This window comes from Amphiprion ocellaris, chromosome 13, assembly GCF_022539595.1.
Source record: "Amphiprion ocellaris isolate individual 3 ecotype Okinawa chromosome 13, ASM2253959v1, whole genome shotgun sequence".
In the NCBI taxonomy this organism is placed as follows: Eukaryota; Metazoa; Chordata; class Actinopteri; family Pomacentridae; genus Amphiprion; species Amphiprion ocellaris.
In genome coordinates, this window is record NC_072778.1 from 2,020,833 (window position 1) to 2,031,988 (window position 11,156).

At 42.4% G+C, this 11,156-nt stretch overlaps 1 protein-coding gene across 7 annotated transcripts in view; it reads left to right on the forward strand.

Moving 5' to 3' along the window:
• nfkb1 (nuclear factor of kappa light polypeptide gene enhancer in B-cells 1) overlaps positions 1-10,390 on the forward strand; it is a 33,168-nt gene extending 22,778 nt beyond the window's left edge. For all 7 annotated transcript variants that reach the window (XM_023292966.3, XM_023292969.3, XM_055016579.1 and 4 more), the window contains 15 exons: positions 1,004-1,095; positions 1,476-1,614; positions 1,747-1,890; positions 1,977-2,090; positions 2,414-2,587; positions 4,002-4,143; positions 4,230-4,344; positions 4,576-4,780; positions 5,098-5,267; positions 5,535-5,637; positions 5,716-5,834; positions 7,028-7,097; positions 7,285-7,448; positions 8,151-8,280; positions 8,362-10,390. In XM_023292966.3, coding sequence (XP_023148734.2) covers positions 1,004-1,095; positions 1,476-1,614; positions 1,747-1,890; positions 1,977-2,090; positions 2,414-2,587; positions 4,002-4,143; positions 4,230-4,344; positions 4,576-4,780; positions 5,098-5,267; positions 5,535-5,637; positions 5,716-5,834; positions 7,028-7,097; positions 7,285-7,448; positions 8,151-8,280; positions 8,362-8,456 — 1,976 coding nt within the window. In that variant the 3' untranslated portion in view covers positions 8,457-10,390. The remainder of the gene's footprint in view (positions 1-1,003; positions 1,096-1,475; positions 1,615-1,746; positions 1,891-1,976; positions 2,091-2,413; positions 2,588-4,001; positions 4,144-4,229; positions 4,345-4,575; positions 4,781-5,097; positions 5,268-5,534; positions 5,638-5,715; positions 5,835-7,027; positions 7,098-7,284; positions 7,449-8,150; positions 8,281-8,361) is intronic.
• The last annotated feature ends 766 nt before the right edge of the window (positions 10,391-11,156 follow it).

The following is an 11,156-nucleotide window of genomic DNA, read 5'->3' on the forward strand; positions in this document are numbered from 1 at the left end:
TTTTTTCGGTTGCAGTTTTTAGCCACACACCACCTTTAAATATCTGCTAGCGCTGGCTAACAGCTAACATGCAATGCTAATGCTAACACAGCCCACACTTGCACAGGTAAAGAGAAGGACTGATGACTCAAAAGCACAGAATTCACATCATTTAGCATCAGCCAAAAGATGCTAACTTTAGCATGCTGTTAGCCACTCAGTCACTCATTAAAGATTGGCATTTTAAGAAAATCTTGTTTTTCTACGATAGAAATAAATGCAAGAGATAAATTCTACAAACAGAATAATATGAATTCGGTGAAATGCAACAGGAACAAAGGATTTAATGCATTTCCTTTCTGCTCTACACTGAAAAGATATTATTTTTAGATCTCCTGGTTTTGTGACTTCACACACTGCCATGTGGTTTTCAGTGTTGTTGTGTTTGTGTGGCTAAGTTTGTTGAAAACACTTGATCTGTGGGTTAAATACAAGTTTGATAAAATAAAATCTGCGTACAAGATGAGGTAAAACTTGATTAATCACAAAGGAAATTCTTTGGCCAGATGCTGCTCAGAAAACCAAATGACACCATGAGAAATGCCCAAGTAGGAAAACACTAAGACATAAGAATGATGCATTCCTGAAAGTTAAAATAAGTGAACTAAAATAAGTAATACTACTGATTCTGGAGTAGTGAAGTAATAATACATGTGACAGTGAAATATTACACATGAAATTGAAGAAATCAGACCAGTTCTGCTCCTGTTCATCGATATATTTCCGTTTTCCTGCGGTGTTATTTGCATGTTGCAGCTTTATTATTGTTGTTCCTGGTTGGAGCGGCTTCAGGGAATTCCCCTCCGATGTGGAAATGAGCTGCTCTTCCTGCTTCAGAATTTCTTCTTCCTCTTTGTTTAGAACCGGACTATCGGTTTAATGATACATGTACACGGATTAATACTGCAGTACTGGAGCAGCAGTGAATGAACTGAAAGTAAAACATTTTACTGCTTGTTTCCAGACGACATCCAGGTTCGGTTCTACGAGGAGGATGACTCGGGTTTGACCTGGGAGGCTCTGGGAGACTTTTCCCCCACAGACGTCCACAGACAGGTCAGAATACTGCAGTACAGTTACTACCAGTAGTATATGTAGTACCAGACGTAGTAGCTGTACTAGCCGGATCAGCAGCAGCAGTACCATCAGTAGTATCAGCAGAGGCAGTAGTATTTGGCATATAGTACAAGACACCATCCAATAATACTACAGTAGTGATGTCATTATCTGCCATTTACATGTTACCATGGTGATGTTAGCTGTTGTTAATGTTACCGTGGTGATGTTTTATTTCACTGGTAAGTTACCACGGCGATGTGTTTCCTTTCATTAACATGTTACCACGGCGACGTGTTTCCTTTCATTAGCGTGTTACCATGGTGATAATTTCTTTCATTAACGTGTTACCATGGCGACATGCTTTCTTCTGCCGACAGTTCGCCATCGTCTTTAAGACGCCGAAGTATCGAGATCAGAACCTGCAGAAACCGACGTCTGTGTTCGTCCAGCTGAAGAGGAAGTCTGACAACGAGACCAGTGAACCCAAACCCTTCACCTACCACCCTCAGATTATAGGTAGGTCACCTGACTCCACCCTCAGATCATAGGTAGGTCACCTGACCCTCAGATCATAGGTAGGTCACCTGAAGGTCAGTTCCTGGTTCTTCATTTAGTTCCATTAAACCCATCCTGACTGTTTGTGTTCAGATAAGGAGGAGGTCCAGAGGAAGAGGCAGAAGACGTTGCCGAACTTTCAGGACTTCAGCGGTCATGGAGGGGGAGGAGGTTTATACCGAGGAGGAGGAGGAGGGCCGGCTGCAGGAGGAGGACCAGGATCTACTGGAGGAGGAGGTGGTCGTCTGTTTTAACGCTGAGGTCAGCTGGTCGGTCCTCATAGTTTTAGTGTCGGCCTCTGATCTGTTTGGTTTTTCCTCCAGGATACTACCAGGGCTTCACTCCCTACAGCTATGGAGTAGGAGGAGCAGGAGGAGGAGGCTTCTCCACAGGATACTCAGCTGGTCTGGGAGGAGGAGGAGGAGGCATCAAACACAGTGAGGAACCAACCAAAAATGTCCTTTTTATGATCTGTCAAACATGACTATAGATTATCTTGAACACCTGCAGGCCTCGAACATGATGGAACATTAGAACCAGAATAAAGGCTCAGATTTCAACTGGATTTCAATGTAAAACTAACCCTCCCTAACGCTACATTTACCCTCCATAACGCTACATTTACCCTCCATAACGCTACATTTACCCTCTATAGCACTACATTTACCCTGTAACACTGCATGTATCCTCTATAACACTACATTTACCCTCAGTAAAATGTTCAGTGTATTAAAATAAATGTTGTCTGCTTGTGTTGAAGCCTCTCAGGGCGACGCAGCAGACGACAGCGGTGATGACAGTGATCCAGACGACGACTCTGCGTCGGGCGTCGTCCTGCGGGGTTCAGACCAGACAGGAGACGTGGAGGTGGGGCAGAGGATGGAGGACGGAGGGGACGGTATGGAGCCGGAACCAGAACCAGAACCAGAACCAGGTACAAACGCAGAATATTCAGTCTGAATTCAACTCAGGCACATGTTTTTGATGTAAACGGTTAGCATAGCTTAGCAGAAACACTGTAAATGGATATAAACAGTTAGCCTAGCTTAGCATAAAGATTGTAAACAGATATATAAAGTTAGCCTAGCTTAGCATAAAGACTGTAAACGGATGTAAACCGTTAGTCTAGCTTAGCAGAAACACTGTAAATGGATATAAACAGTTAGCCTAGCTTAGCATAAAGATTGTAAACAGATATATAAAGTTAGCCTAGCTTAGCATAAAGACTGTAAACGGATGTAAACCGTTAGTCTAGCTTAGCAGAAACACTGTAAATGGATATAAACAGTTAGCCTAGCTTAGCAGAATCACTGTAAACAGATATAAACAGTTAGCCTAGCTTAGCATAAAGACTGCAAACAGATGAAAACAGTTACTTTAGCTTAGCATAATGACTGCAAACAGATGTTAGCTTAGCATAAAGACTGTAAATGGACATAAACAGTTAGCCTAGCTGAACATAAAGACTGTAGACAGATGTAAACAGTTAGCCCAGCTTAGCATAAAGACTGTAAACCGATACGAACAGTTAGCCTATCTTAGCATACAGACTATAGATGAATGTAAACAGTTAGCCTAGCTTAGCATAATGACTGCAAATGGATGTTAACCTAGTTTAGCATAAAGACTGCAAACAGATGAAAACAGTTACTTTAGCTTAGCATAATGACTGCAAGCAGATGTTAGCTTAGCATAAAGACTGTAAATGGACATAAACAGTTAGCCTAGCTGAACATAAAGACTGTAAACAGATGTAAACAGTTAGCCCAGCTTAGCATAAAGACTAAACATAAGTAAACTGTTAGCTTAGCATAATGACTGCAAACAGATGTTAGCCTAGTATAGCATAAAGACTGTAAACCGATACGAACAGTTAGCCTATCTTAGCATACAGACTATAGATGAATGTAAACAGTTAGCCTAGCTTAGCATAATGACTGCAAATGGATGTTAACCTAGTTTAGCATAAAGACTGTAAATGGATATAAAAATTTAGCCTAGCTTAGCATAAAGACTAAATGGAGGCAAACAGTTAGCTTAGCTTAGCATAAAGACTTTAAATGGAGGTAAACAGTTAGCTTAGTTTAGCATAAAGACTGTAAATGGATATAAAAATTTAGCCAAGCTTAGCATAAAGACTGTAAATGGAGGCAAACAGTTAGCTTTGCTTAGCATAAAGACTTTAAATGGAGGTAAACAGCCTGTGGCTCCACTCAGCTGTTTTAATCACATGCATTGTTCATGAACATCTTTACACACTGATAATTGTGTTTTTGGTTCTTTCTGAATATATTAATATAAAATAATAACATTATTTCTGTAGACTGAGTGTGTTTTTGTTGTTCCAGTGTGTGATGCTGAGGAGTGTCTGCAGCAGGTGAGCAGCCGACAGCTTCAGGCTCTGTTCCAGTACTCTGTTACAGGTGACTCGGCCTACCTGCTGGCTCCACAGCGCCCCCTGATGGTGGCGCAGGACGAGGACGGAGACACGTCAGTACAAACACAACACACCATGAAACACAGTGAATCTTCTGGAAGCTCATCTCTGACCCATAAATCCTCCTTTTCTTCCTCAGAGGGCTTCACCTGGCCGTCCTCCACAACCAGCAGGAGGCGCTGAAGAGTCTCACCCAGGTAGTTTCTGCTCTGCCTGGAGAGGAAGTGCTCAACATGAGGAACCACCTGTACCAGGTACTGAGGACCACTTCCTGTTCTCTTCCTGTTATTGATGCCTGTTTAGTCTCATTGTGGTCATTTTATGTCTCTTTTGTGTCACTGTCTCTTGTTTCTGTTGTTTTGTGTCTTGTTTTGGACATTTTTTTACGTCTTTGGCACATTTTGTCTCTTTGTGATCAATTTGTGTCTTGTTTTTGTCATTTCTGTTGTCACTTTGTAACTCCGTCCTCCCTCCATGTTTCCCAGACTCCTTTGCACCTGGCGGTCATCACTCAGCAGAGGGAGGCGGTCGAAGCGCTCCTATTGGCCGGAGCCGACCCGACTCTGGCCGACCGTCATGGCAACACGGCGCTTCACCTGGCGGCGCAGCGGGACGGAGGAAGAGACACGATCCAGGTTCTACTGAGACACCGAGACAAGAGAGAACTGCTGCAGCTCAGCAACACGGCAGGTAACACAACACGGCAGGTAACACAACCGACACACAACACAGACACACAACAAAGCAGGTAACACAACTGACACACAACACAGACACAACATGGCAAGTAACACAACAGACACACAACACAGACACACAACATGGCAGGTAACACCAGACACACAACACAGACACACAACACGGCAGGTAACACAACAGACACACAACACGGCAGGTAACAACAGACACACAACATGGCAGGTGAAAGGATCTTGTCGGTCCAATGAGAATCTCAGAATACTTCCAGGTTTACCTGTCAGTGTGTTTAATGGTTTCCACGGTTACAGGTCTGTGTGCGATCCACCTGGCTGTCCTGGCCAATCAGCTGTCAGGTCTCAGGGAGCTGCTGGAGGGCGGAGCCGACGTGGAGGTTCAGGAACGCAGCAGCGGTCGGACGGCGCTTCACCTAGCAACAGAGGCAGACAATGTGTCATTGGCCGGATGTCTGCTGCTGGAGGTAGGACTGGTTAGACTGGTTAGACTGGTTATAATAGTTACACTGGTTAAACTGGTTGGTTGGTAATACTGGTTATACTAGTTATACTGGTTAGATGGGTTGGACTGGTTATACGGTTGGACTCCAACCAGTATAACTAGTATAACCAGTTTAACCAGTCTACTCCGTCCAACCAGTACACCCAGTCTAAATCTTCACATGTGAAAACAGAAACTGCTCTACACCAGTAAAATTCACTCACCTGTTTGTTTGTTTGTCTGTCGTCAGGGAAACGCCCAGGTGGACTGCTGCACCTTCAATGGCTCCACCCCCCTCCACATCGCTGCAGGTAGAGGCTCCATGAAGCTGACGGCGCTGCTGATGGCTGCAGGTAACAGGATTAAAACTACGTCTGCTGCATGCTTCATCCACAGCTTTCTGTCTAATCGGTCTGATGTTGGTGTTTCAGGTGCAGATCCTCAGAAGGAAAACTTTGAGCCGCTGTTCTTCAGGGAGGAAGAGGAGGATGAAGAAGATGAAGGCTACATCCCAGGACTGACCCCAGTCAACATGGCCACCACCAGTCAGGTACAGCAGGTTTACTCACCTCATTAGAAATATCTGGAAGAATCTCTTTGTCTGAAATCTGGATCACATCGTCGTCACCAGATGTTTCCTCCAGTTCTTCACATTCAAACACTTCATGACTTCTCTGGTTTCCAGTTTAGCCACACATTAAACCCATCATGATCTGTTCTTAAACCAATCCACGAGAACTTCATTTATACCTGGAAGAACCTCCTGATTGCACGTAGAAAAACTAGAATCTTCGCGATTGATTACGAAGAGTTGGACAAATGTATTAGCTATCAGGACGTTAAGTTGTTGGACTACGTTGACGGTCAGATTATCTACAAACACATCAACTGATGAGGCAGAAAGAAGAAGGTCATGATGTCAGTAAATGTAGATCAGCTGTAGTTCCTGGTTGTTCCACCTGGTGGAGCCTCTTCCTGTTTGATCCTGTAGAGACCAGAAGAGGCGTTGCTCAGACTACAGTTCATATCAAAGCAGAGAGCATTGTGGGAGTTCAGCAGCAACGGGCACCATGACAAAGGCTTCTGAGGAGGTCAATGACCTGAAATGTGGTCAAATTTGGAGTCATTTTGGACCAGTTTTGAGTCAACTTGAAGAAATTTCGAGTCACTTTGGTCAAGTTTCGAGTCAATTTGAACAAGTTTCAAGTCACTTTTGTGTGTCACAATTCTGAGAAATTATGAAAAAGTTTTGAGGATTTTAGACCAATTTTGAGTCATGATGACTTTTTGGGCACATTTTTGAGTTTAGTAGAACCTGGTCCTCCTCTTCCTGTTTAATACTGTAGAGACCAGAGGAGGCGTCACTCAGACTACAGTAAAAGCAGAGAGCATTGTGGGAGTTTAGCTAGCAACGGGCACCACCTGGTGGAACAACCAGGAACTACAGCTGATCTACATTTACTGACATCACAACCTTCTTCTTCTTTATCAGCTGATGTGTTTTCAAATCAGTTGACTTATTAATGATGAGCTGATTAAAGATTATTTAAACGTTATCTGATCAAGTTCTTCCTGGCAAATACAGTCAGATATATTTAACTAACTTTTAGGTAAATACTGGACGGTGTATCAGAGGAAGATGTTGACAGTAAAAGTTGACTGTGATGAATTTTTTTTACAAACTTTCAAATAAACATAAATTGAAACCACTCAGTGTTTACATGATGGAGTGTCTGTCTGCAGGTTCTGGATCTTCTGAACGGTAAAGAGTACGAACCTAAAGGTCCTCACAGAGCCTTCATCCCTCCTCAAGGTGAGCAACAGCACAACACAAAACACAACACAACATGACAGCTACACAGTTGAGCAACACCTGTTTCCTGTCTGCAACACCTCAGTTAAAGAGTCTTAAATTCCATCCTGATGTCTGATTTGTTCACAGTTCATCTGGATCCATCAGGTTTATATATCAGTGTATAATTGTGTGTGTGTGTGTGTAGGCGACCTGGCGAGTCTGGCCGTGGAGGTGAAGCAGGAAGTGTGTGGCGCTCTGGAAAGTGAAGGATTGTGGGAGAATCTGGCTCACAGTCTGGGTCTGGGGATCCTCAACACGGCTTTTAGACTCAGTCCTTCACCTGCCAAGACCCTGCTGGACAGCTACGAGGTAACACACACACACACACACACACACATATATATATAAAATATATCAATGTGTGTGTAAAAAAAAAAAAAAAAATAAAATATATATATATATATATATATATATATATATATATATATATATATATATGTATGTATGTATGTGTGTGTACATATATACACACACACACATATATATATATATGTGTGTGTGTATATATGTACACACACACAAAAGTTTGGGGTCACTTAGAAATGTCCTTGCTTTTGAGAGAAAAACATTTTTTTTCAATGAAGATAATATTAACTGAATGATAAATCCAGTGTAGACATTGTTAATGAGGTAAATGACTATTCTAGCTGGAAACGGCTGATTTTTAATGGAATATCTCCATAGGGGTACAGAGGAACATTTCCAGCAACCATCACTCCTGTGTTCTAATGCTACATTGTGTTAGCTAATGGTGTTGAAAGGCTCATTGATGATTAGAAAACCCTTGTGCAGTTATGTTAGCACATGGATAAAAGTGGGAGTTTTCATGGAAAGTATGGAATTGCCTGGGTGACCCCCAAATTTTGAATGGTAGTGTATAGCTTCGAGCTACCTGGACACTCTAGCTGCTGCTGCAGGTAGGTAAAGTTGGAGACAGTTAGGATCCTGACGTCCGTCCTCAGGCAGTTTGACCTCCTGGATGAAGCTAATCGATGTTGTTAATCTGTGCAGGTGTCAGGGGGGACCATCAGGGACCTGCTGGCTGGTCTTAGGTCAGTGGGAGAGTGCAGAGCGCTGGGTGTCCTGGAGGGGGCGCTGCGTGGCAACCAGGAAACACCGCCGCCGACCGACGAGACAACAGGTGAGCGATCCGTCGCCACGGTTACCGCAGGCCACGTGACTTGGTTCCGGTCTGACGGCTGTGGTTTTTGTGTCTCTGCAGGCGAGGCTCCGGTCGCGCAGGTCCAGGACCTGAAGGGGGACGTTCAGATCGACAGCGGCGTCTGCGACAGCGGGGTGGAGCTTAGCACGGCGTAGACGTCTGATTGGTTTGTCTGGTTCATCCATCTGAGTCTGCAGAGGATGCTGACAGTTTCTCATCAAACCTTTTAACCAGTTTTAACTGAAATCTGTTTCATCTGAGCTGAAGACTCTGACACAGACCAGGTTCCCTCTCACTTCCTGTTGGTGCCTTCGATGAACCGGAACTTTGAACTCCCAGTGGTGGATCTGAGGATCTTGTGTCCTGATGAGGCAGACGTCTGCAGGGAAAAGGTGCTACCAAATTGAAATGATTGTAAAGAGTCGGTCCAGATACAGACTCACATGTTCACGTCCACGGAGAGAGTTTAGCTCCTCAGTCTGAGAAGTTTGACATCTTCAAAAGGTCAAAAACGTAAAGTTTAGTCGCTTAAAACCATCAGGAAGCAGGTGGACATGAATTAGTTTTTCAGATTAAATGACTCAAAAGCAGCAGCTTGAGAAACCAAAAGGATCGAATCAATCAGAGCCTCTTCATCTCCAGTAACTTCATTAACGATAACATTTCTACCTTCAGACTGAATATTTCCAGATTTCTCTCCGTTTTCTAATATTCATATCAGTATCTTCTTATGGATTCATTGTTGGTTCAGATTTTCCTCAGTTCTGTCATTTAAATGATGCAGCAGTAACGAACACGTTTTAATTCCTTTAGGAAGTAGAAGCTCAGATATGACGGATTAGAAAGTTATTTTACTACAGAGTGGATCCTGTCTGCAGATGATTCTGGTTTCTCCTTTCATCATCTATAATAGTTCTGATCAACCACCTACCAACAAGATGATATGAGCCTTAAAAGTTTACCCAGAATGCACTTTTTAAAGTTATCTCTGGTGAATTATCAGAAAACAGAAACACATCCAGGGTACTAATGATTGTTTTTAGGACTGTCATTAAACTGCAGCAGTTCACACTAGGATACATCCCATAATACTGATGATCACAGTTGATTACAGAGAAAATGAACAGAAACCAGATTCAGTGTTCAGACTGTGACACCCAGATGGATGTAAAACTGATCCGGTGTCAGTTTTTATCAGAACTCAGATGTGTTTCCCCTCCTAAATGTCATGGTTCTATCTGCTGGACTGATGAAATTCTGAGGCTCAGAAATGATGGAAAAAGTCCATTAAAAAGTGATAAATCTGGATCCACCTCTATGGACTTGAAGGACAATATTCCCAGTATGAAGGTAGAACTCTGATCAATGATGAAGTTACTGCAGATGAAGAACCAGATGTTCTGAGGAGGTTTGGAGGAACTTTTTCTCAGATTTGATTTTATCTGGAATGATCCAAAAATAAAACAAATCAATACTCAAACTAACCTCAGGAAAAGAAAAACAATAAGAAAGCAGGTCAGGAGACGATCCAGGTCGGATCAGAATCGATTCATCGGTTTAATCAATCATCTCTGGAGGCTGATTGGTTTAAATGTCGGACTAATTATGGGACTTTAACTGTCTGCATGTTCCAGTCTACTTTATGAATTAGTTTTTACAAAAAAAAACAACTACAAAGGTCCAGATGTTCTAATAAACATCTTTTTGTGGACAAACATGTTTCAGTTTGTATCAACGACCTGAAGACGTCCCAACGTCTCCTACGATTTTTAAAGATTTAATATTTAGTTTTTTTTAATTTTACCTTCTGCTCGTCTGTCACCGGCTACACCAAGCCGTTCTTCAATTGTCTCTAGTCTGTCCTGACACGTTTCAGCACAAAGTCTGGAAGGGGAAACTGTCAGCTGGCAACGCAAAGCATCGTGGGAAACGTAGTCCAGAGCTGCTGCCCCTTCTCAGCGTGAAACCAAAGCTCGTTTCTGTTTCAGATCATATTTATGTCTCCGCTCTGCACTGTACAGTTCAACAGGAGCTTCTGATTGGTTCTATTGTTTTTTAAAAATAAAATGTTTGGTTTTTTTATATTAAACTGTGTTCAGTTTTCTGTGTTCTCACCTCAGCTGTTGGAGCGTCGCCTCCTGGTTGGTCCTGGTCAAGGTTGATTCATCAGAAGAAACCAGAAGGCGGTTCAGAACAAAACATGATTCATGCAGAGGAGCTTCAATAGAAGAGAACATTTACCTGTTTTCACTTCCTGTCGGAACGTCGTCGTCCACATTTAAAGGTGCGGAAAAACTCAACATCACTCAAAGCTGCTTTAAAAAGTTACAGAAGTTTAGATTCACAGCTTCCAAATGTTGGCAAAGATCTCTAAATCTAATCAGATCTAATCTAATCTAAATCTCTACTTTAAATAATTCACAAAATGTCACTGTTCATGGAAAATGAGTTCATCATTAAGTCCAGTTTGTTCCTCATATTTAACTGTTAAAAATGCTGCTGTTCTGAAGAAGTTTCCAGAATTCGTGCTCAATGAAAGGGTTTCAGTTTGACACAGAGAAAATGATTCTTCATCACCGTCTGATGAGTCCAAACATCCAGACAGAACCTCAGAGAACCAGAAACAGCCTCAACATCAGGGAGTCCAAAACTGGTGTACAAAAAGTTCAAAAACTGTCCAAAACCAAATCCCATTAAAGTCCAAAAGCTAGTTCAATCCAACTAAAGTAAGAAAGTCCTAAAACCCTCTACAAGTACAAACCAAATCTAAAACTGGTCCAATTCCAAGTCCAAAATCAGTTCACACCCAGTTAAAAACATAAAGCACAAAACCAATTCCAAATGCCAGTCTAAAA